We start from the raw sequence: 25766 nt of genomic DNA, 5'->3' as shown, positions 1-25766 counted from the left end.
GCCCTACACCCTGGTATACTAGGAAATAATACAGTATGTGTCAAATACAGTTTCTCATACCAGGGAAAAGAGACAATACACTCCTTCAGACAGGTTTTACAGCAGTCAATAAATTACTTCAATTGCCTTTACAACAGCAAAACCCTTGTACAGTTTACATACTGGGAAATGGGCAATAAACATAAAAGTGTCAAAACCCTTTTAACATGGCAGATGTTTTCTGCCATTCTTTGGCATTTTCAAAGTTGCTATGGCTAGCTGACTGAAAAAGATGCTCTCTCAGACACTCCAATCATTGCTGTCCAGGGCTATCAAACAAACAATCCATTTGGAATTTTTTTTTAAAATAAATAAATACCATCAACTGAAGAGTACTGAAATCGTCATCATTTCAGAGGGAATATTCAATTCTTTTCAGGAGTAAGCAAGAAAACATTTCAACATTAGAAAGACATGGCAAAAGAATACCATACAAGATCAAAGTTGTAGCCAGAATGGCACCATTTCTTGCCAAGTGCAAAGCCACAAGCAGATTCCCTTAGAACTAGAAGTAATTGTTTCTTGCTCCTGAGTTATTCAGGAAACAAACTAATGTAATTCACCTTCTGGCAATTCCTGTTATTCAGGCTTACAAGGTAAGTAACAATGTAAAGTAACAATTAAACACACAGGGTTTACTTTTTTTAAATTTTGAACTCAAAAAAAAACAAAAACAATTAACTCATGACACTAGAGCCTGAGAGTACTTTCCTGATTCTAGCCCTCCTTCACAGTCATGCGTCCTTACAGTTTCAAGACAGTTTTTTCATATGGGTAAAGGAAGAGTTCACATTTTCCTTAGTTTTAGCAGTAAGGCAGACTTTTAGCAGACTAATGACTATTCTTTTTCCAATAAAAACAACAATCTAAAAAAGTAGTTTATTAACTATGTGGAAGAAACAGCTCACATGAACAAGCAGTATTGTGAAAAAGCATAGACTGAAATGATTACGCAGTTCGTTCCTGTATTTAGTGAATCAGTCCACACAAGACTTGTCACCAACAAATAAACAGGTACAAGTTCATTAAAGCTTTAAAAGAAGTTTATCTTCAAGTAAGGTAGCTTGTAACCATTTACAGTAACGCATCCAAATGTTGCATAACTCCTTCTTACGTGAATTAGAATCTTCACACTGGTGGATCATATATCATGAAAAAACACGTACCTTTATGAGATGCATTAATTCAGAAACAAGTCTTGCTTTCTGAATATTTATTTCTTTGATCTTTACATTTGCCTGTTGAGATTCGTCTTCTAGGTTGATAGCATCTTGTTCCAGCTGTTTTATACTATGGGAGGAACCAATACATGATTAATCCTAATTAAAATAAATTGCAGAAAAATACCAGAAATCTTAATCTTGTATGTAATAAACCAGCACAAAGCAAGAATAGGAATTCGCATTTCTAAACATTCCAAACACATTAGACGCATTCCCTATACATGAACTTTATACCTAAGAAACTCAGAACACAAAAATTTTCATAATCAGAGAAACTCAGATTTAAGTTATTAAGGGCATCTCTCAGCAACCATATGGTTTCTATAAATTTCAGACTTAAAAAAAATGTCAGTGCAAGGATGACATTCTTCCTCTGCTACTACTTGCTCACAATGATACAGCATACAAGAGTTAGAGGTTTACTTAATTCTTTCTACACATACTAGTAAGTAAAAACTGCACCCTCAGCTTTCTGCACTTACTGCAGAAAATTAGAATTTTCACTCATTTTAAATACCCAAACTGCATAATTATGAAGAACTTCAAGTGAAATAATCATGCTGTTCAGGTAGCTGCAGGGCTCCAAATGGAGACATTCAGAAAAAGGCCAAACACATCAAGACAATAATCCAGAAAACTACAAACCAGTCTTCTCACTTTGATCCCTGGGAAAATGCTGGAGCAAGGTCCCCTTCAAAAACACTCCTGGCAGCATGAGAAGGTTATCAAGAACAGTCAACAAACACTAAACACTAACCAAGGGTATATACCTGATTGTCTTCTATGATGAAATGACCATATTTTGGATGACAGGAGATGAAGGGAATGTCATTTATCTCAATCTAGGCACACTTTCTGTTAGGCTGTATAATAAAAGCTCACCTGCACACCCACAAAGGAGTACAGAGAGATGATGGCAGACGGGGGAAGCTCAAATAATGCCCTATCTTGGCTACTCCCAGGCCCATCATAGAAGTCTTTCATCTGCCTATCAAAGGCCCATCTCCACAAGCCCCAAGGATCGAAGAGACACCCCAGCTGGCATGAACCCAAATTAAAGATGAGGAGGAAAGGATATCCTGTTCCAGGACAGCCTCAACCCCAATGTCCAGGTGTGAAAACCCATCAGGATGAGTCAATGTCTGAGCACTCCCTTGACTGTGACAAGTTCATGCCTATGGTTATGGCGCACATCATATGGTGCAGCAGAAAGCGTTTCACAGTTGCACAGGACTTATTACGGGATATCGAGGGGAGAAACTGAAGGCAGGGAAAGCAATGGATCTAAGTGACTTGGGGAGGATGAAGTGTGGAAAAATAGAGGGATATGGGCACCAAGGGGCCAGTTACACATGAACAGTTGGCTGGTTGATACACTTGCACAGTCATGTCCCAATTGCCCACTCAGCACAGTCTGCTCTTTCTTATCATTAAATTCCACTTGTCACTTTTCCTCGGTTGAGGGACTATTTGTTTGGCATTCACATGTGCATATGGGGACCTAAGTGCAAGCAGCTACTGTCAGGATCACAAGTCAGAGGACCTGATCATCTGTGGTGCCAGCAGCTATGGAGACCAGAGTGCATGGACTTTAATACCAGCCACAGGTGTAGCACCACAGGTTGGGGGCCCACAAGTTCATGGTGCTAGCACCTGGCACATAAGCGAGCATTTGGTCCTTAGCGAAGATCCAGCCAGACTAGCTGGCAACTAGGTGAAGTGGCCGGGGAGTCAAGGCCAGCTGCCAGAGAGACCATGGGGCCAGGCGTCTCCAGTGGTAAAACCCGCACTTACATATGCAGATCTAAGGATGAGATGACACGAATGTTGATAAGCTTCTAACCAAATTAATAAGGTCTACAACGAAATGACTAGCCTCATGGATGAAGGGAGAGCAGTGGTTATTGTCTACCTGGACTTGAGTAAGGCCTTTGACCTGCTGGCAGTACCTTGCCTAAGGCAGCCAAGAATACTGTTAACCTTCTTGGCAAGGGCACACTGCTGGCCAGCAAAATCCTTCCCTGGCATATGCTGCTCAGTACTGGCCTCCATGTATCTATGCTATGTGCCCTCCTCACTGCCCCAAGGATCTTAAAGCTGCCTTTGCCTTTCATACTACCAACAAGTCTCTTCTGGTGTGCCAAGGTAAGTGCTACCAAGCGAGAAGGCTATGGCAATCTCTAAGTAAATGAATGCATGCAATGACTTCTCACTGGAATCCCATTATTAATTATTTAGGATATTGTTATATGGCTTCTCAACTATCTTAATCCTTATTTCTAAGCACCCTCTTGATCTTGATTATGACCTATATCTGACGCTTAAGTACTTTTTTAATATTAAAAGCACGCTTCAGTAAGTGGAAGACAATATACATTCGTTATTAAAATTGTTCTCATTTCACACATAACACAATTTGTTTCCTACCTATCATACTTCACAGCAATTTTTGATTCCAACTGTCTCCTTCTGTTTCCTCTCTCCAAGAGCTCCTTCTTCTGTTGCCTGAGCTCATTGTCTCTGCGTTCCAGATGTTTCTGTCTCTCAAACAATGTTGTCAACTGCGTATCTAATGACTGTAACTTGCAATTGATACCCTGAAATAAGAGAAAACACATTAGCATTCTTGTTATAAACGTACCATACTAACACATGGAAGCAGGCTACACTTATTGCACAATAAAATGGGTAGCAGTTCACATCATACACAATCTGAAAACAAATTCCTACCTGCTGCTGTTTTTCCAGCTGCTGTCTTTCATCTGTATCCACCGAATTAGTGAGAAACTGGGCTGCTCTCAAACACACATTAGTAGAGAAGGTTAGGTTTGTATAAGCAGATACTTTAACAGTGTATTTTTCTTCTGCTGTGTACAGTTGCCTAAGTTTGGTTTCTTGTATGACCTAAAAAATGAAAAATATTCATTGGACAAAAATGTTAATTAAAGCAAATGTTTTTCAGAGCAAGCAAGGAATAAACTAGATGAAATCCAGAGTAAAGAATGTCAGCTTATGCAAAATTCTGATTTGCTAACAAGTTTTTGCAAAAATCTGATGTAATATTTAATGCATCATTATACTTGTAATTCATAACAGTCAGCAAAGAACTTTTAAGATCATACAGCCTATGCTACCATAAACAATCAAACAGCTTCCAATTATTCTGATGGATAAGTTACTTCTAACCCTATTAGGTGCTTTTATGGATTTCTCTAACAATATTACAAAAACGGGCTTTGGTGAAACCTATTAACGTTTGCACTTGTGCATTTGTTCATTGTACCATAAATGAGCATTGTACTAGGTGTAAATGCATGCAAACATAGCCTGTGTACCTAACAACTAAAAGCCCTAAAAAATGAATAGAGGAAACCATAAGGTGACCTGTAAAGCATGAACTTCAGTTAAGCAAGGATATTTGTAGGAAAAAACTATGGGGGATAAAAATACTTGAATAACTGTTTTTAAATGACTCGTGTCAAACAGGGTATTATAAATAACCAAATGTTTACCATAACACAAGGTAACACAGTACTTCAAAAGAATGTAGAGTGCCCAGTAAACCAAGAGCAAAAAGAGACTTCATAAGACAAAAATAAATTTGACTAATGCTACTTTCAGATTATATACAAAGCACCTCCAATGTTGTTTTCACTTGGCTCCAGGACACTGCAAACTGTTTTTATTTTGCTTTACAGCTTATACCATGGTTGATGACATTTCCAGCATAGTCCTCTTCCACATGTTCAGCTCTATAAAAATTGGTCTCCTTTTAAACTAAAACTTTCTGAGAAGTATAAAATACAATGTTGAAACACTGTATTTCTCAATCAAAAGTAGTAAAAGCAGAATAAAACTTCACACAGCTTGACTGAGAAAATGCCATGTGCAACACATTCCGAATATTAGCTTACCTTTCCTGCTGTATCAGTGATTTCACACTTGCTCGCTAAGCTGAGGAAAGGACAGAGTACCTAAACCAAGTAATTCTGAATGGTCTACCTAATGTAACTCTCAGACCTGTTACATAGGTACCTGCTTCATCAGGTAATAAATGGAAAACAGTGGAAGAAGTGACATTCTAAATAGGAAATTCTAAATAGGAAATGCTTAGAAAAAGCATGAAGAGAAAGGTGTTTTTTTTTTTTTTATCTAGGTCTCCCTCTACTTTTAGTTTCTTCCTCATTCTTAGCGCTTGAGAAACAAAAAAAGACAGGAAGGAGCAACAGCTATCCCAACAAAACAGGTAGGAATTGTTCTCTATTTAAAGAGACTGTTCCCTGAGACTTAAAAATACAACTTTCACTGTTCTCAGAGAGCCCAAGTAATTCCTTTTCCACTTCGAGAGTTCATTCTTTATACAAGATAGAAAACAGGAGTCCAGCATGGACAGATAAGTGAATAAGGATTAAAGTTGAAAACAGTCACGTATGTTACCCATTACAATCCAGTAATTATGAGCTTGGAAGACTATGTAAGAGTAAGGTAGGGAAATTACTCTGAATCTGAAGCCTTTTTATCTTATTTATCATATCAATTCTGACTGAAGTTGCACAGCTGTGGCAGCCAGAACCTGAACATCAGATGTAGAAGAAGTAAGAAAGAAGCATCTTCCTAATCATTGCTTTAAAACCCCATTGCAAGGGTGGAAGGGGAAGAGGTCAGGCCAAACCACAACTCTCCACCCACCCACCCATTTTCTTTCCAGGTCAGGTCTGTTATGTACTATTAACTGATTAGAATTTTGCCCACAATATTTCAGACACTTAAAGTAGAAGTTATTATAATAAGAACAACTTCATATAACTGACTTGGAACAACACCCAGGTGGAGGACATTGAGCTTTCTGCAAAGTAATGCAGTAAGCTTATTGGATTTGTTAAAATGTCTTGCAGTATCATGAACTGTTCTCGCTTGTGAACTCCAAATAAAAGGACAACACATTTTTTGTTATACCCACATTAGCTTGCCAAAGAATTCCTGAAGTAAAACTCTTGGTTGACAGGTGTGTTTGTGCTATTTAGTACATCTCACCTTTCCGATCATGTTTCTGGTCTTCTCTGTTCCCACAGGGACATCATGAATACGATACTGGGAGCAAAGATAACTCATCACAGGAAGTGGAGCATCAAACAACTCTCGTAAATATGAAAAAAATCCATATTGACTAAAGAGGAGAAAAAAAGCAAGCATCACTAAAAAGAATTAAAAGCAAGCTGAATTTACTAAAGGGTCAGAAAAGTCCCAATAATCCCAAATTGAATTGGTAAGAATTTTATTTGCATGGAAAAACCATAATACATAGCAATGACACCAAAACACTACATTTAAAACCCTTCCCCACTGATATCATCTGATACGTACTGTAATTCTTCAATAGGTCTTGAAGGTAAGTTTCCAGCACATGATACAGCAGGTGCACACACAGCATTCACTCTTAATTTCTGATGATCACGTATCTAAATATAGATTAGATTACATTATTTGGTTAAAAAGAACAGAAAAATTTGCTATGTGAAGACCATATATTATTCTTAAGAAGGATTTCACTAACTCAGAATTATTTTAAACTACTTAAACCTATGAAAGAACCTACAAAAATCTCCTCCTGTTCAAGAATGACTATGATCTCCAAAAGCTTATTTTTATATGTAAAAATACTACACATTATTTATAATAAAATCATTCAAATCCAACGCCATGTGCTGAATCTTAATAGCTAAGCTAGGTGGTAGTCTGTATGGATGTACTAAGACAGACCCCTCTTTCAGGCTGCATGGCCGTTTTGCACAGACAATGGCAGATCGCTGGCCACAGAGGCTCTGATCTTAATAGGGCAGAAAAGATTTGAGTATACACACGAAAGATAAGTTTAGCTACCTAAAGCAGCCCAGAACTTCAGACAAAAACAGCTCACATAAAAATGACTAGCTTCTGAGAAGAGCCAATAGGTCTTCAATAACTGCAGAGTAGTTTGTCATTAATCAAACTATTCTGTGCAGAGTAGCTAGGAAGCACTATGACAGTTAGTGTCCTGTCTTGTGATTTTTTTTTTCCTCCTACGTCATCCGTCTGGCTCTCAATGGGCACAATTTCCCCACGGCTCCAGGAAAGAGCAGCATTAGAAAAATAATATGCCTGATTTGTTGCTTGGACCACTATCTTCAAGAAAGATATTCTCTTGTCATTTTAGTCAGGAGGCACTGGAAATACTTGGTACTTAATTATCAGCTTCCTGCTCTTGTCATTTCCTTTTATCAGTACTTTTTCGCCTCTTCAGTGATTATTACATTGTCAAGGAAGACAAAAGCTTTTTCTAAAGAGAAACATTTTCCTAATATTTCTGCATCCCTCCGGTTGGTATAGGTTTTGAAAAACATCTTACTTATTACTTAATCTAGATTACATATGAATTTTTGAATATTCTGTATTAGCTACTGCAGTGATCTTATCAATGTTTAATAACTCAGACTCAGTACCTTCCTGCAATCCTAAACCCCTCTATTAATTTGAAAGAAAAACTAATCAAACTTTATACCATGCTTTCTTTCCCAACTTAGGTCTGTAGGAGAATGCTCCTAATGAAAGGGGCTACTGCAACCAGCAGCAAAGGTGGACGGACGGATGTCTACTAGCCAACATGGCACAAACACACAGCAAGTGGATGCCTTTTCCAAAAAAGGTTCCAGATGTTGAGTTTAATCATGCTTGGAAGAGCAGAAAAAGCCTCATGCCTCTCATCATGGGCATATTCCAAACTAGCTGAAGCATCCAGATGCTTTCAAGGATGCTTCAAGTACAATAAATACAGATTGTACTTCTATGCAGCTAACACAAAAAGAGTAGTAGACTCCACAGTATGTCTCCTAATTATTATTCAATCAACTTTTAAAATTACTGCCTACTTGCCTCCACAAGAAACACTTCCATATCTTCTTGACTCTCAAAAACGAAAGCCTTCATGTCATTGGCCGAAATGTGATTTTCAATATATTTAGCGTGTCTAGTGTCTTTCAAATTGATCTGCTCACATATGAAAAAAAATCAGAAAAGGTAATGATAAGAGACTGTTTTAATACAATTGAACTTAACAACCCTTCCCACCCAAGCACTCAGATGATATCTAAGCCTACAGTTAATGAAAACAAAGAAAATATTTAAATATCTTGAAAGCATATTCCTGATCTTTCTGCAATCAATTTTCTCTGGATGGAACCTACACTATCTCACATCATTGTGTTTAGTTTTGAGCATTCCTGGAGTTGCCACTGTCTCTAACACACTGCCTTCCTCTTCTCTCCAGCTAATAATTGCAGCCACCACCATTTCTTGTCTGGTGGCTCTGCTCCAGCACTAGTAAAGATATCATATTGGTTAGAAGCAACTAGGCTAACAAGTCAAATACAGAGAACTCCATGCTTCACAAATTATTCACATGCAGTTCTCTTTGACAAATATGAATAAAGAATTGTGAAGCCCCAGAAAGACAAAGATTGTCTTTGAATTCTTAAATAAAAAAGTTAAAAAATAATTTAAAGATAAAATATGAATGAATCTTTTAATATCTGAATAAAATGTTAATATTAGAATTCTGCAGTAACTCACCAGTATTTAAGACGTTATATCCGTGATAAATGAAGACAAAATTACACAGAACCACACAATTTAATAACCTCAAGACAGCCAAAGGCTGGATAAACTTACTAGCAATTTGAAAACTAAAATTTATAAGTAAATGAGACTAATTTACAATACAAGTTCAGACATTAGTGGATGTTATAGATATATATAATGAGGCCTTAAAGTAAAAGCAAAGGCCATCATATTAACGTATCTGCAAAATTGATTTGATGTGATCTTACAAAAAGAATTGGAATATCTGGTAGTAAGAGAAAATACTAGGAGTAGGCTTTTCCTGTGCTTGTAGCTGGTTGTGCAGAGCACACCACAAAACATCTGAGGAGCACAGTGATATGGTGAAATATTTGCTGAGCAGATTGTGCTTTAAGGGGGAGCACTCAGTTGCAACTAGCACTATATTTTTAGGAAGCCACTTAAACCTAAGTAATTAGATATACTTTTGAGGAAATCTGCAGCACGCACCTTAAGAAAGAACTTCTTACTGGGGAGGGAGAGGGAAGGTGTGACCTCATCTTACTCAAAATTAAGTATCATTACACTACATAAGGAACGAAAAATACACAGAGTTCACCATACCAATACATACTGCATGCAATTGGCGGCTAATTTTAAGGTGTCTTGAAAGTTCTGAACTAATTCTCAAAGTCTTGCAAGCATAAATAGAAATTTAATTGTTTAGTGATATAGATGTAAGTTTTCTTACCACAAGCATAATGGGCTCACAAACTGTTCTTTTAAACTTGTCTTTGTTCTTTCTTAGCCACATAAGGGCAGAGTGTGTATCTTGAGATTTCCCTTTAAGAGTCTCTTCTTTCATACTCATTATATTATTAAGCTGTCCAATGCGATCAATTATTCCTGTGATTTAAGACAGTTTCTTAAACAGAGTCCATAGTGAGAATACATTACAATCAGTATTTTCCAATATTTATTGACTATGTTACCACAGGTATAGGGCTAATGGGAGAATATAAGAATTCAGAGTTTCTATTCCCACATTCAAAATCCCACTTACTTATTCTAAAGGAATTTTAATTACTCAAACTTAGACTCTAGAATAAAATGATAATTATCCAAAGCATAATGAAATGTGTTAGTATTTATTCATATTAAAGAACATAAGAATTTAGTCCTAAAAGCATCTCTCTTCAATTCATGTTCTACTGTTATATTTAGAACCAGTAATACCCCAAGAGGAAAGAAACAGTGGGACTAGCAACACGAAATTTCTGAGCGATATTTCATGTTTGCAGAAAAATGAACATGTGACAGTAGACTGTGTAGGAAAGCATTTGGTACTGAAGAGAAGCAGAGGTTGAATACCTTCTACGCCTCTTGAAATAAAATAGATAGCCTCTCTTCCTCTAGGTCACTTGGTCTTTCCCCAGGACACTTTAAAGTAATTTACTGAAATTAACATTAGCTGAAGTTCATCCAAAAAGGACAAACCAGCATCAATAGCTAATATACTGCCATAGAGATCATTTTAAGCAATACATCTACAAAACAAGCTTTTCCCCCCCTTCATCCTCCAAGTACACACTTCCATTTACAAACAAAACTGGCAAACCAGTTTCTTTACTCAAGGACCAAGGGAAACTAACTTCTTGTAAGAGTAGTTTTAATGTCAATTGCTACTTTTGAATTTAAGTGTTCTTATTTTTAAAGATGGTTTTGTTACTTTTAATAAAACAGTCAAGAGGGCTACTAAAGTAGCTATCTACAACGTTGAGGCTTGAGGTAAACGTCTCAAATTATTTTACTATAGCAGGACAACAAGCAGATGCTGTAGGAACAGTCTTAAAATTACATCAACAAAGAAAAACAAGTAACTTACTTTTCTTTTCCCGTTCTTGGTTATTTTTCTCTGTTGTTACATCACTAATATCGCTCTCAATGTTTGCCCTTTCTCCTTGTAAATGTTTCAGTTCCGTATTAACAGCATCAATTTGTGGCTGAAGATTCTCACAGTCGTTCACTGTACTGAGTTCATCGTTCCATTCCTCTATCATCTTATGAGCACTTATTATTTTCTTCCGTCTATCCATTTCTTCATCTTTTTTCATTCTGAAAGCTTGATTAATTTCTTCAATCTAAGAATTTTGAATATTTTCAACATTAAGAGAGCTTAGTACGCAGTATTATGACAAATAACTAGTATATCACTGAGACAGGTATTAAATAGAGATGTAACCATGCACTAAAACTGTATGTTCTAGTTCCAATAGCCCTATGACAATTTAAAAGCTGAAAAGATTTTGTTAAGATTTAAGAAAATTTAATCTAAACTAAAATCAAAATTTTAAATCATTTTTGAAGTTCCTTTATTTCTACAAAAGCAGAAGCTTAAAGCATAATATCTTTAACATATTTGAAGGCTAGTCTAGGTTACATAAAGCCTACATCACAAAACACAGTGTGCAACTTGAATTCTGCGCCTTGATATGTAACTTAGAAATTTCTTGACAGACTACTTAGGTGAAGAACAGCAATTCTTTGCAACAGATTTTTGCAGCATCTTCTTTAAAAATGCTGGATGTATGCATTTAGTTAACAGAAGCAATAACCAAAGCCTCTTACAGAGTATTTGAGGGAGTTTTTAATACTGTGTGCATTATTGTACTACCAAGTCTGTAACTTTTCAAGAAAAGCCTGTAAAATATTGCACATATACATACAGTCCATTCTAAAAGTTCATTGCATCAAGGTAACTGATTTTATGTATCGCACAACTGTCTAATAGCAATATGTGTTCGAGTAATAGGCATTTGATTCTCAGGAGATTCTGTTCTGCCCAGAAGGCGCAAAGATTCATTGTATACTACAAGTGAAGTATAAAAATGCTGCTAGTGCTTGCAGAAAAGTCTCCCTGACCTCTGACTGAAGAGTAGACAAAAAAAAGTTTTACTGCAGAATTTACGGAGTAGAATTCTACCCGTACACAGGATGTGCCACAGCCAGTACCAAATTAATGTATTAAACAAAAAAACACCAAAAAAATCAAACATCAAGACTTACTTGCTTATCTTTCATCTCCAAAGCATCTTTCTTTTGTTTACATTTTTGAGAAGCCTCCTTGATTTCACCAGCCTGCATTCAACAACATATTTAAATTAGATAGTAATAAAATGTGGAATAAATCCTTAGTTATGTATATACTTAAAATTCCTTCAAGTTTGACTGATTTTTACAGATCAAGCTATAAGTGAATTTTTATGACTGACAAAGACAAGCTCATCATCTTATTATTACTCTTCTATCTGTAACAGATCCGTTTTCAGCAATTTTTACAGAACTGAACATAATCTGTTCACAATCACTAAAGATCAGCTATGGATCTGCAAACTCAGGCACAACAGAGGAAGTATCCTAACCTAACCTTAATTAAAATAACTCCACCTTTGATTTAAACAAACAAAAAAAGTTACATTCAGACCCTTAAACTGAAAAAGGTTGCTGTCTTTTTTTCCAAATCGACTTTATAAATCAAAGTTTCTACTTAGAGACAAATTTACAGTAGGGAAGGCTTAAATCCTTAGGCACAGGACAGCAAAAACCATTTATCATAGCCATCCTGCTTCTGAAGTGCATTGCGCTAAAGCTATATTCTACACAGCTGAGAAATTGTTGACTAATGAATAGGATAGGAAGGGACTTACAAGGATCATAAGGTCCAACTGCCGGACTACTTCAGGGCTAAACAAAAGTTAGAGCACATAAACGATAGCACTGTCCAAATACCTCTTGAACACTGACAAGCATGGGACATCAACCACCTCTTTAGGAAGCCTGTTCCAGTGTTTGACCACCCTCAAAGTAAATAACTTTTTCCTAACATCCAGTCTGAACGTCCCCTGGTGCAGCTTTGTGCCATTCCCACATGTTCTGTCACTGGTTATCAGGTAGAAGAGACCAGCACCTCCCTCTCCACTTCCCATATTCAGAAGTTGTGGACAGCAATGAGGTTGCCTCTCATCTTTCTTTTCTCCAGACCAGGAAAGCTAAGAGTCCTCAACCTCCCCTCACAGGACATGCCTTCCAGCCCTCTTACTAGCTGTGCTGCCCTCCTCTGAGGCTTTCAAGGACCTTAACATCCTTTCTGTATTGTGGAGCCCAGAACAGCACACAATACTCAAGGTAAGGCTGTACCAACACTAAATATAGTGGGAGAATCATCATTTTTGACCTAGTGGCTATGTTGTGTTTAAGGTACCCCACAATGTAGTTTGCCCTCCTGGCTGCCAGGGCACACTGCTGGCTCACGTTGAGCCCACTGTCGACCAGCAGCCCCAGATCATGCTGTGCTGCTCTCCCACCACTCGCCTCCCAGTCTGTACTTGTGACAGGTGTTACTCCAGTCCAGGTGCTGCACCCAGCATTCACCTTTGTAGTATTTCATGCCATTGCTGATTGTGCAGTACTCCAACATATCCAGATCCCACTGTAAGGCCTGTTGTTCCTCCAGGGAGCCAACAGCACCTCACAGTTTACTACCACCAGAAAACATTCTAAGGATACATTCACCTCCTGCATCCGGATCACTGATAAGAATGCTGGACATGACTGGCCCCAGAACTGAGCCCTGGGGAACACCACTAGTGACTGGCTGAGAGCAGCCTCATTCACTACAGCCTTTTGAACTCTGACATTCAGTCAATTCATCACCAGTGTGGCATGAACCTGTTCAACTCACGGTTGGACCATTTTTCCAGAAGAATGCTGTGAGGAATAGTATCAAAGGCCTTACTAAAATCCAGGAAGATTACACCCACCCCCTTCCCTTCATCCACCACCTGAATGACCTTACCATAGAAGGAGATCAAATTACTAGGTAGGGCTTTCCTTTCATGAACCCATTTTGTCTACACCCAATAATAGCTTTGTTCTTTATATGCCTTTCAATGACACCCAGGCCAATCTTCTTCATAACTCTTCCAGGGACTGAGGTTAGACTAACAAGCCTGTAAGTTTCCTGGGCCTTCTCTCACGCCCTTCTTGTAGATGGGTATAACAGTGGCTAGCTTCCAGTCAGCAGGGACCTCCCCAGACTCTCAAGACCTTTTATAAACTGTTGACAGGGGTCCAGCTATAACACCTACTAATATCCTTCAGTACTTTGAGGTGAATCCTGTCATGCCCCATGGACTTAGGAACATCCAGCTGATACAGGCACCATTGCCTCTACTCTTTGTCTATTCCCAGATTCCAGAGAGCTTTAGAACAATACAGGTTGGTAGGAACTCCTGGAAGTCAAGTCACCCTGTGCAATCCCTTGCTCAAAGCAGGTCTTACTAAACCGTGTTACTAAGGCACATGTCCACTTGAGTACTGAAAGCCTCCAATGACAACAGACTTAGTTACTTATTTGGACAATCTCTTTCACCATCCCCCAACCCCCCAAACCTTCCCGAATTTCAAATTGTCTCTGTTACTTGTCATAGCAAGAGGAATAGGAGCAGTGAAGGCCCATTTGTCTCAAGAGGCTACCTAGGAAGTGCAATGAGAGGAGAAGAAATGAACTTAGCAACCTTCAGACTCCTCACGTTACCTCATTGCCACATCACAAGTCTTGAGTTGTGGTGTGGCTAAAATTAACAGGTTTAAAAGATTCTCAGTTGGAAAAAGTTAGAAAAAGCTACTAATTGCAAGTTGCATAATCAAATAGAATTATGATTATACAGAGGAAGCGTGCTGTGCTTTCTGTACAAATTCAACTCCTTCCCTAAACCAAAAAGGCTGAAGGATGGGAAGCCTGTGGGTAAATTCCAGTGCAGACAGGGAAATAAAAACAGCACTCCAGCTGGAAGAAATTTCTTCCTACAAAATAAATCACACTGAAAAGCTAAGATGCACAGAGAACAGGAAATAAAATTGTGCAGATTCTTTTCCATCTCACAACATGAAAGGTGAACACAACTTAAAGGCCTTGACTCTGCAGTTGTTTGCGCAGAGACAAGATGGAACACTGCACCTTGGTCCTGCAGTTGACCGCAATACAGTACTGACTCCACGGTGCTGTCTGAAAACACCTCAGGCAGGCACTACGAAGAAGAAAACCTTTCCTGGGAAATTGATGCAAAATGTTCACAGAAAAATTTTGAAGTGTCTCAAAGTCAGGAGAGTATTAAAGAACTGGAATCCAGTTTTTCAATTATCATTACATGTTCAGTTATCATATATTTATATGTACTAACTTACTGAATAGATTAACAACTATCATCTTCTTTAAAGTTTTTGCGGTACAACCAAAAAACTCTGCTTTATACTACAAAATACTACCCAAATTGCATTGCATAATCCACACTTTTCAAAGGTCCAAGAGCCTGGAGCAGAAACTATTCTAGTATTCTCTCACACAATTTTATCAATCTCTTCCTCCAAAATGGGCAGATTTATTTTCTTCAGAATCTGCACATCCCACCCACCCTAAGCACAAAATTTTACTCACACTTCTTAATCTAACCAAAAACTTACAAGGGTTTTAACACAGAAACAACAGAAATAGTCATGCACTCTCTGGGTACTTTAATTTCTTTCCAGATTTAGCACTGCCTTTACTTTCATACTACGGGAAATCTGTAACACCATGACCAGCTTTCTGCCAACAAAATGCGAACAAAACATACCGAAGAGGGATTTTTGCTCTCACATGCCTATCTTCAAGCCAAGAGTAAGATCCCAAGAAGTAGTCAGGATTACAGTTATTTGATAACAAAAATAAGCCTGGACCAAAGGGCCTGGACATAGTCACATTCTTACAGGTCTGTGTCTGAAAGAGTCAACTTCAAACACTAAACTGCTTTCCCTTAATGCCCAACTAAATGTTTACTTAAAAACAAACAGACAAAAAACTTCTACACAAATAAAGTTATACTGCTTTCATAATAAAATCACTCAACTCATGCCGGCTGATAGTATAATTATCCCTGAAATACTCAAATTCTTGCATCTATAAGGACTAAATTTTAAGCTATAATGAATTCAAGCACTGTCTTTAAAGAAGTGAAGAGTTTCTGAAGAACTAGCAATTGAAGTAATTTGAAGGTATGTGCTTAAAGCCATTGAGGTTTTGCCTTGGGTTAAAACTAGTGACAGCACTGGCAGCACACACCCTCTTTCAAAAGAAACTAGAAAGCAATATTAGAATATCTCAGTAAGTCTTCTATAGATAATTTACTTCAAATGTCACATCTCTCCTTCTTTGCATCTTTTTGGCTTCTGGAATTCTGTAGAACAAAATGCACCTAATACATTCTCTGAGCCCAAAAGAAGTGTGACTTCAGAATAAAGCTAACCTTGTGAATGTGTAGTATATAGCACTCCACAGGTTTATATTCAGTAGAAACAAGTTGATTCAAGACTTAGTCAATCAAGAGTATGAGTTAATCAGGTAGCACATTCCCCCAGTTCCACTTTTACAGTTCTGTAGTGAACAGCCTATGTAAGAACACTCTTTGCAAGTTAAAGCTAAAATGTTCACTATTTTTCCACAGGCTTCTGATACAAACAGAGCGTAACTTCTAAATGAGTATAGACCAATACCTCTAGGAACTGTGGAAGCAGCAGTTTGCAGCAGAACTCCTTCTTGTTCTAAACATATATATATATAAGCATTAGTATAACATTAGTTAAAAATGAGATACGACTAAAACATAACACAATAACACTAAGCCATGAAAACAAAGCACAAAGGCCCTTTCCACATTATGAAAATCAATTGAAGCTTCCAGCCATCAACTTTCCTCTAAGGAAGACCACCTACTTTTTAAAAACAAAAAACAACAGCAACGAACAATAAAAAAAAGCCACACCCAAAATCACCACTTCAATGAAACCAACTTTAAGAAGTTTGTGTATTTTTTATAACAGTATAATAAACTCTTGCAGCACTGTAGAGCTCAGAACCCAAGTCTGGCTACAACTGTTCTTAGTAAGATTTTTGAGAAGTGGTACTGGTGTGAACAACAATCTGTTTTTTGCTTGGTTGCGATTTTGGGGTTTTTCATTTGTTTTGTCTTTCAGAGAAAGCACATGGAGAGTGTAGTAACTCACAGTGCACTAAATGATATACAAGTAAAGTTTCAGGCTGATTCTACAAGCTGCATCATGATAGCAGTGTCACAGGTACCTTCACACCAAGTTATCTGATTTGAATTAGTTATCTTGAAATAGAACTCACTACAGTAAATATTCTCATGTTATCAGATAACTTTGATTATTCATCAAAAAATTTTTACAGCCTATGCATACAATGACTCCTGCAGTCTGAACAGTACATGATAGTTAAGTCCTGCAGGGAATTACAGTACCTTTATTGACATTTTCCACACCTGTAGAGAGAACAGCTATTCAAAGCCAGATACCAAGCTGTAAAGCATAGGCAGGCTACCCATTTAAATTCTTCAATGCATAATGTTCACAACTGATGGAGGATTACTGCATACTAAAAAGTAAATATATAAATACGCTACTTACAAAAGTAGATTAAACATTAGAAAAAAGCCCTTAGGCCAGAAAAGTTGCAAATTAGCTTAAATTAACCACACAAACTGACCACATTTTCTTAAGATACTCAGTTCGCAAATTCTCCAACTTGGTGTAAGTTTTGCAAAGAAACTACAGAACAGATGAAAACACAGGACTAATTTAATGCTGTTACCTAACTTCAGGAAACGGTAACATGATAACTCTGAAGATACCAAGTGTTCCTGCTCACCTAATACAAAGACAGTGGACTTTCAGAGTGGCTACTTAAGGTTTATTAAGAAACACAATCCTTAAGTTTTATTGCTTTTAGTGGAACACCAATGTGCAGAACTCAGTGAGAACCAAGGGCAAGAGAACTTCAGAAAAACTTCTAAAACATATTACGGTACATTAGAAAGAAAGATGATACTCTTACACTTTGCAAATCTGAACAAAGAACACCTGAATATTATAACTGAACTTAAATTACCTACCATACATCTTATTTTCCTATCCAGACTCTTAAAAGATCCTTCAATTTCTTCCATTTTTTTCATCAGTGGAGACTGCATTTCTTTCAGACTCTTCAGTTCTTCCCTGGCCTGGTCTCGGATTTGTTTCACTTCCTCGTGCTGCTTACGAACAGTTTCATATTCCTTGGAAAAGTTGCAAGTAAAATAATTAAAGACTTCTGTCTTCCTTTCCAGTATTTTATACTGCTTTAACATTTTATGTAATTGAACACAGGTTTTAAGAGAAAAATCTCATTCAGAAACTAGTATTAGCGTGACTACTTAAGTAATCCTCCTGTTATTACCATGAGCAGAAGATACAGAGATCATTCAATCCCCACTGAACAGGGCACACATTCAGTGGTTCTAAAGTAACAGACAATGGAAGTAGAAGAAGATATGACCAACAACTTTGCCTTTAAACCCATCTTGGATCAGCGTGGAAAAAGTAATTTAGCCCCTTCTGTCTATACTTTGAGCATTAATTAGGCAGAAGTCCTCAAGCTAAGGAGCAAGAAACCACGGAAAACTTCAGGAGAAAGAAAAGGAAGAAGTTACACGGATCAGAGCTAGGAACAGCTATAACACTGAAGTAAACTGAAGGGGAGAAGGGAAGAACAAAACTTTTGGGAAGAAAAAAAAACACACGCATATAAATCCTCCACCATACACTACAATAACAAGTCAGTATCTATGGAGCCCTGAATTATTCCAAGCTTTAAAACAACACAAAACCAACAAAAAAAAGGGATGGCCTGCAAGCTCCACCCATTTTGCGCTATCAACCCAGTACAGGGGTAAACATAACAAGGCTTTGGTAGCAGGAGATGGGGGGGAGGGCTGTAGAAACCTGCAGACACCAAAATGTGTGCAGAAAGAGGACAGGAGGTGCAGCAGAGCAGCAGTTCCCCTGCGGCCTGTGAAGGGAGAGGCCCCTGGTGGAGCAGGCTGTCCCTCTGCAGCCCATGGGTCCCACACGGAGCAGATCTCCACGCTGCAGCCCATGGAGGAGCCCCCGGTGGAGCAGGTGGAGGTGGCCTGGAGGAGGCTGCGGCCCATGGAGAGCCCCCGCAGGAGCAGGCCCCGGGCCGGAGCTGCAGCCCGTGGAGAGGAGCCCACGCGGGAGCAGGGGGTCTGGGGGGAGCTGCCACCCATGCTGGAGCAGTCAATTCCTGAAGGACTGACCTGATGGTACAGACCCATATTGGATTGGTTATTGAAGAACTGCAGCCTGTGGGAAGCCCACATAAAATCAATTCAGGAAGGACAGCATGCTGTGGGAGGGACACCAGGCTGGAGCAGGGAAGACAGTGAGGAGGAAGGAGTGGCAGAGACAAGGTGTTAAGTACTGACCACAACCCCCATTTCCCTGAGCTGCTCAGGAAGAGAGAGGAAAAGTATTTTTAGTTTGCTTGTAGTTTCTCACTGCTCTCATCTGTTAGCAACAGGCAATAAATTACATTAATCTCTCTACACTGAGTTTGCTTTGCCTGTGATGGTGAGTGATCTCCCTGTTCTTATCTCAACCCATGAGCCTTTTTTTCACCATATTTTCTTCCCGTCGTTTTTAGGAGGAGTGAGAGAGCTGTGTGATTGAGTTAGCTGCCCATCAGTGTGAAACCAACACAACCACTTTTTCCTAGTTAGTAATTTAATCACCACACTTGTAAACATAAAAAAAATAATCACAAATATATCTATTTAGGCAACTGTCAAAATTCTTTCTTTATAATATCTTTTCTTATAAAGCAGAAAAGCATTTGAAGAAAGATACAATAATCCAATTTAAGATTAAGAAATCCCTTCAACACGACATAGTTTTAGTATTGCAGTTGTAAAAAAAAAACAAAACATGTCAGGTAAGAGAAACACTAAAAATAAAATTAAAACTTACCACCCAAGGTCTTTTTCTCTCAAGCATCTCAATTAGGTCTAGATGGCGCTTGCGTTCATGGTATCTCTCGACATCTTGTTTGTATCGTTCAACCCTCTGTTTCATTTTCTCCAATGAGTTAGTTTTGTCTTTGCACAAATTCTGTAAGAATAAACATTTCATAATTTACAGCATCTACTCTATGAAAACACTTTTCAGAAATTATCCATACTTGGACCCCTTGCTACAAGATGGACATCAAGGTACTAGAGCGTGTCCAAAGGAGGGCAACAAAGCTGCTAAAGGGTCTACAGAACAAGTTTTACAAGGAGCAGCTGAGGGAGTTGGGGTTGTTTAGCGTGCAGAAGAGGAAGCTCAGGGGAAACCTTATTGTGCTCTACAGTTACCTTACAGAAGGCTATAGCAAGGTGGGGGTTGGTCTCTCCTTCTCCTAAGCACCAAGTGGTTTGACAAGAGGAAAAGGCCTTAAGTTGCACCAGGGTAGGTCTAGGTTGGATATTAGGAAAAATTTCTTTGCTGAAAGGGCTGTGAAGCATTGGAACAGGCTGCCCAGGGAAATGGTTGAGTCACCATCCCTGGAGGTCTTCGAAAACCGTGTAGATGTGGTGCTTAGGGACGTGGTTTAATGGTAGATTTGGCAGTGCCAGGTTAAAGGCTGCACCATCTAAAGATGATCTTAGAGGTCTTTTCCAACCTAAATGATTCCATGATTCTACAAATAACTATGCAGAAATTTAACATTACAGAGGACATTTTAGTACAGCAGTAATTACAGAAGTGGTTCTGGTTCTTAATCCAATCAGAAGAGCTGTCCAGCGTTTTCAAGTAACTATATCACACACTTTGCTGTTTAAATTCAGTTTGTTTTCACAGAATCTTAACATGAATAAAACCTTTTAAAATAAATAAAAATAATAATTTCATCCCTACAGCTCATGGACTGATTAATCTAGAAGTTTCTAAACAACCATGACTGATTTTGCTAAATACAAGTTGTAAAAATACTTCTGAAAGGTCTTGTACAGATCTGTAACAGAAATATTAAGGTTGGTATTTGAATGTAGTACGTATGAATGGAAATGCATGCGTTTGCACAAATATAAGAAACAGCAGAACAAAGAATTAAAATGGCCTGCACTGATAACAACAGTCACTGTTCCCAGAACAGTGCTCCCAAGACACCATTGCCAGCAGTAACATCTCTGTAGAGATTACAAAGCCGGCCCACTAGCAAGTTCATAGCACAGGTGAGCGTCAGGGAAAGATCCTGCACGCTAACATAAGGACAAGGTTGCAGCATACTGCTTACAATTATTTTCTTTTCTGTTAGTATGTGGCTATTCCAAACCAGGAAAAAGAAGTAACAGGCAAAAATCTCATCCATAATTTATAGAAAGCAAGGGAACACCTCCTAACAGTTGACAACTCTTAAAGGGCAAAAAAAGATATGTTCAGATAGCAGTTACTGCCAGTAAAGAATCACAGGAAAGTTATGAGGATGTGATAGAAGGCATCTGTTGTACTGTGTCCAGAACACTTGCACCCATGTGTCTTAGTGCTTGCAAGCTGGAGAATGAATGAGATCTGAGAGAAGATATGTGCTACTGGGCAAAATCTACTTACCACAACTTCATAAACAAACAAGTGTGTAAGAACTCACATAAAATTTTATTATGTAAATTCTCTGTCTGTACAATGTGCATGTTTACCTCTAGTTCTCTTTCTTTTTCTCTGAAGTTTTTCAGTTCACAGTGAAATTTGTACATTTCTGGAGGACCAATGGATTTTTCAGTGGCTTCAAGCAATTCAACCTTACTCAGTCTTGCAAATTCTCCAACTCTGTCCTATAAAATAAAGGAGTTTTAACAATACAGTTTTAGTTGGAATAGTGTAGGACAGTAATACTGGATTTAAATAGTCTCACAAACATCACCTGACATACCGTTCTTTGATAGTTCTGACATAATTAAGCATAGGACAATCACCTCTGGAAAAGGCAACCCAACTCTCTTTAATATTTGTAAAATTTCATACAAGGTTTCCCTGGAGCTGTTCTGGCATGATTTGAGCTTAAACCTTAGCTCTTGGCTTTTTCAGCAGCTCTTGAGGGTATCTGTTGAGGACAGAGGTTAGTTCATTGTTTCTGAATTGGCTATCATTCTTCTGAATGAACCAGCTCAGTTCAGAGAATTTACTTTTTTCAGCCTTTCTTCATGAATGCACTTCTCCTTGAAGAGGATAATAAATGCATGACTGGCTAGGCTCATGATCCCCATGAGCTGGAAAGGTCTTCAGAAACAACCTACCAACAAATTTGTTTTTAAGGGTGTAACTGTGACCCAACATAGCTATCTGCACAGAAACCCTAACCTTCCCAAGCATGGATTCGGCTATCAAAGCAGCATCTGGCATTCATTAGTCTTCTCCTTCCTTCATGAGCTATTTTCCATCAGGATAATCTTATTTTTTTACAAAATTTAATTCTGTATACCTTTAAGTCCTACCTTACGCTCAAGAAACTGTTTGAGCCACTGGAGTTGATAAGAAGGCTCTAGCAGTAGTCTCTGTTGCAACTACAAGGTAATTTAATAGGGCTACTTCCTGGATCTCAGAGAAAGAAATCCAGATAACTCTTTGCCTTCGCTTGCCAATTACAGGATCTAGTGATGAGGAACTGACTGGATATAACTAAAAAGCACATGCAGACAATGACTGGGGAAGGCAGGGATGCAGGAACCATGGATGCAGGAACCATACCTAAAGGCATAGAGATGGTGCTAGATCTCAAAACCTTATTTATCTAAATTTCCCTACAGATTTGTTGCAGCATTAGTGGCAGGACAGAGAGATAATACTGATAGCATTGCTACCCAAACAACATCAGCAGCTTCCCTTTCAGTCTCAACAGACAGCATGTACAAAACTGTCCAGTTAAGAAACCCTAAAGGCCACAAAGTTCCTTTCTTCTTTCAACATCCCACCAGTATGGCTACATTCCCACACTCATCCTTTGTGTGGTCCCATTAAATTGCTGAAATGACGCAGGATTTGGAAATAAACTACAAAACCCTCTCACTGAAACTGCAATACCTCTCAAAATTCTTTCATACCTGAGGAAGAAACTGGCACAAATTGTCCACCTGGATGTTTAAGGCTGCGATCTGTTCCTCTACTGTTTTCAGAGTTGCTGGTTTTCTGTTGATAAACCATGCTGATGTGTTGTTCACCACTTGAATTTCACGTGTGATAATGATATTGTCAGGTGTCTTAGACCTGATTAACAAAAAAAGTATTTACGTTTTTTGAGAGCATACAAGGGTCACCAGATGTCAGAATAAATTAGTTACCATGTTAAAAACTTATTTGATACTTAAATATTTAAAAACTGAACAGCAGAGACAGATTCACATTGTTTCACATAATGTACAATATTTTAATGATGAATGAACCCCACCATGTCTCCTGTGCAACACTGATAACATCACAAATATCTGCAAATCTTAACTCAGAGGTAGCTATTTATATATATATGCTATATTCTTGCTGAATGCATGAATCATTTAAAAGTTGTTACACATGAAAGAGTTTATATATAAAAGTATTTTTAATTTGAAAGAGTAAGCTTTAAACTTGGTATGCAGGAGCTGTACCAGCAACAAGTTCTTAAAGTTAAAAATATTCATGTACAGAACTCAATCAGTAAGCTGTGTATACATATTCCACCTGAAAATACGAACAACATCATACTGAGTGAAAAATAATAATTTCTTTTTCTGCTTTTAAAGAACAGTAAAAACACATCAATTGCCCACAATTTACTTTATATACAATTTGATCAAGGTGGCCAACTTTTATACAAATTAAGGATCTAAATCATTTTATTAGCTCTACATTCTATCTAGTTTAGGCACAGATCAGGTTAAGGCTTATCAAGACAACCTGTGCTATGGCACTGCTATCGCAGTTTCAAGTTAGGATCTCTACCCAAAAGCAGCTACTGAGGAACTCTGTAAGGATAGTTTCTCTTTAGTTTAGCACTAAATACTGGAACCATGTAGTATTAACCCTGTAACTGTAAAATAAATGCAAGTTACTAACCTAATTTTACAGACTAACTCCAAATGGTATTTCAGTTTCTCTGTCTTGTATAAGCTTACCTAGAAGACTTTATTACCCAGAGTTAGTCAGATCTACATTTTTTTTCCCTTCAGTAACATTTGCAGTAAGAAAGCAGAGGAACCCCTCACGTCAGGGGTATCAGTACAAGAAAGCAAAGACAGAACTTTTTTTTTTAGTTTAGACTCTGACTTTTTTTTTTTTAATCCTTTTTAAATATACACAATCTTTTTCCATGTATTCTTTTTGCACCAAGACAAGGTAAAACACTTCAGAAAGTGAAATCAGGACAAACTATTGCTGCTTTTTTTTTTTGAGTGATTTTTTAAAAACTTAAAATTGTGAAGTTCCAGGGAAACAACAACAACGAAGAAAAAACAGATCAGCAGTTTAAAGAAAGATCTCTGTACACTCCGTACAGATTTTGTTCTACAGTTTTGTGAGCAACTGTGTGGGGAAATAATCCAATTAAAAATGAATAAGAAGATATAATTTTACTACTTACAGTTCAATTTCTACCACACCTTTCAGGCACCCCTGCTTTACAAAAAGACTAACCTACAAAATGAATTACAGAAATTATTATTGCAAAATAACTCTGTATTAAGATGTCATCTCTTACAAAAATACATATTTGTATTATAGAGTTGCAGTAATTGTGTATTTTATTGAAAACTGACAATAACAACAAAATATTATTTTGTCTACTATCCCGCAATAAAGGAAGATGGTATTAACTTCCTCATTAACTAGCAGCATTAGAACTTCCTCCACAGATTAACAGTTCCTCATCAATTTTACCTTAAAAGTTCATACTCATTGGATAATAGTATATTAGCATGAAAATACCATCCAGGCAATTTCCATACTTAAGATTTTCTCAAGACAGAGCTGTAATCACAGAATATGTAGTGATCATTTAGGTAACCAGATTTACAGCTCCAAAGAACTACCGAAATATGTTCCACCTAATCAGAATATCCATGGAAATAAAAGCAAAAGCTTAAAAAAAAAGAGACTACACAAATACACTTCCTCCTATAATATCACTATATAATCTTTTGGGAACAAAAAACAACAGATGCAATGAAAAAATACTATTAGCACAACCCAAAATCATTTAAGTCATTACATTAAGCCATTAATGGCTGCATGCCCCTATAAAAACTCTGTCACATCAAGAATATGTTATTTCTGTGGCTAGCATTTTCCTACGCAGCATCTAGTCTACTCCAGGTTCTTGTACAATTCAGGTGTTTCCATTTAATAATTCAGCCAAAACAGGTGTAGCTAAGTAGTAGCTAAGTAGTAGCTAAGTAGTAGCTAAGTAGTAGCTAAGTAGTAGCTAAGTAGTAGCTAAGTAGTAGCTAAGTAGTAGCTAAGTAGTAGCTAAGTAGTAGCTAAGTAGTAGCTAAGTAGTAGCTAAGTAGTAGCTAAGTAGTAGCTAAGTAGTAGCTAAGTAGTAGCTAAGTAGTAGCTAAGTAGTAGCTAAGTAGTAGCTAAGTAGTAGCTAAGTAGTAGCTAAGTAGTAGCTAAGTAGTAGCTAAGTAGTAGCTAAGTAGTAGCTAAGTAGTAGCTAAGTAGTAGCTAAGTAGTAGCTAAGTAGTAGCTAAGTAGTAGCTAAGTAGTAGCTAAGTAGTAGCTAAGTAGTAGCTAAGTAGTAGCTAAGTAGTAGCTAAGTAGTAGCTAAGTAGTAGCTAAGTAGTAGCTAAGTAGTAGCTAAGTAGTAGCTAAGTAGTAGCTAAGTAGTAGCTAAGTAGTAGCTAAGTAGTAGCTAAGTAGTAGCTAAGTAGTAGCTAAGTAGTAGCTAAGTAGTAGCTAAGTAGTAGCTAAGTAGTAGCTAAGTAGTAGCTAAGTAGTAGCTAAGTAGTAGCT

At 37.7% G+C, this 25766-nt stretch overlaps 1 protein-coding gene across 6 annotated transcripts in view; it reads right to left on the bottom strand.

The window, feature by feature from the left end:
- The window catches only part of SMC5 (structural maintenance of chromosomes 5), a 49258-nt gene that overhangs the window by 21370 nt on the left and 2122 nt on the right, over positions 1 to 25766 (bottom strand). For 5 of the 6 annotated variants that reach the window (XR_014577080.1, XM_083818812.1, XM_083818809.1 and 2 more), the window contains exons 3-17: positions 24397 to 24449; positions 22886 to 23048; positions 21485 to 21619; positions 19776 to 19916; positions 17864 to 18025; positions 16446 to 16493; positions 11922 to 11993; positions 10741 to 10996; positions 9607 to 9761; positions 8172 to 8285; positions 6627 to 6721; positions 6297 to 6429; positions 3993 to 4166; positions 3690 to 3859; positions 1206 to 1329 (exon numbers count right to left, since the gene is read on the bottom strand). Coding sequence is in view for 5 of the 6 variants with exons in the window: in XM_083818812.1 (XP_083674938.1) it covers positions 1206 to 1329; positions 3690 to 3859; positions 3993 to 4166; positions 6297 to 6429; positions 6627 to 6721; positions 8172 to 8285; positions 9607 to 9761; positions 10741 to 10996; positions 11922 to 11993; positions 16446 to 16493; positions 17864 to 18025; positions 19776 to 19916; positions 21485 to 21619; positions 22886 to 23048; positions 24397 to 24449 (1995 nt within the window). In the remaining variant the exon portion in view is untranslated. The remainder of the gene's footprint in view (positions 1 to 1205; positions 1330 to 3689; positions 3860 to 3992; positions 4167 to 6296; positions 6430 to 6626; positions 6722 to 8171; positions 8286 to 9606; positions 9762 to 10740; positions 10997 to 11921; positions 11994 to 16445; positions 16494 to 17863; positions 18026 to 19775; positions 19917 to 21484; positions 21620 to 22885; positions 23049 to 24396; positions 24450 to 25766) is intronic. The other variant, XM_083818811.1, reaches the window with a different exon arrangement.

This window comes from Anser anser (genome assembly GCF_964211835.1).
Source record: "Anser anser genome assembly, chromosome: Z".
NCBI lineage: Eukaryota > Metazoa > Chordata > Aves > Anseriformes > Anatidae > Anser > Anser anser.
Note: the sequence above shows the minus strand (reverse complement) of the source record. Positions and strands in the feature narration are given on the sequence as shown.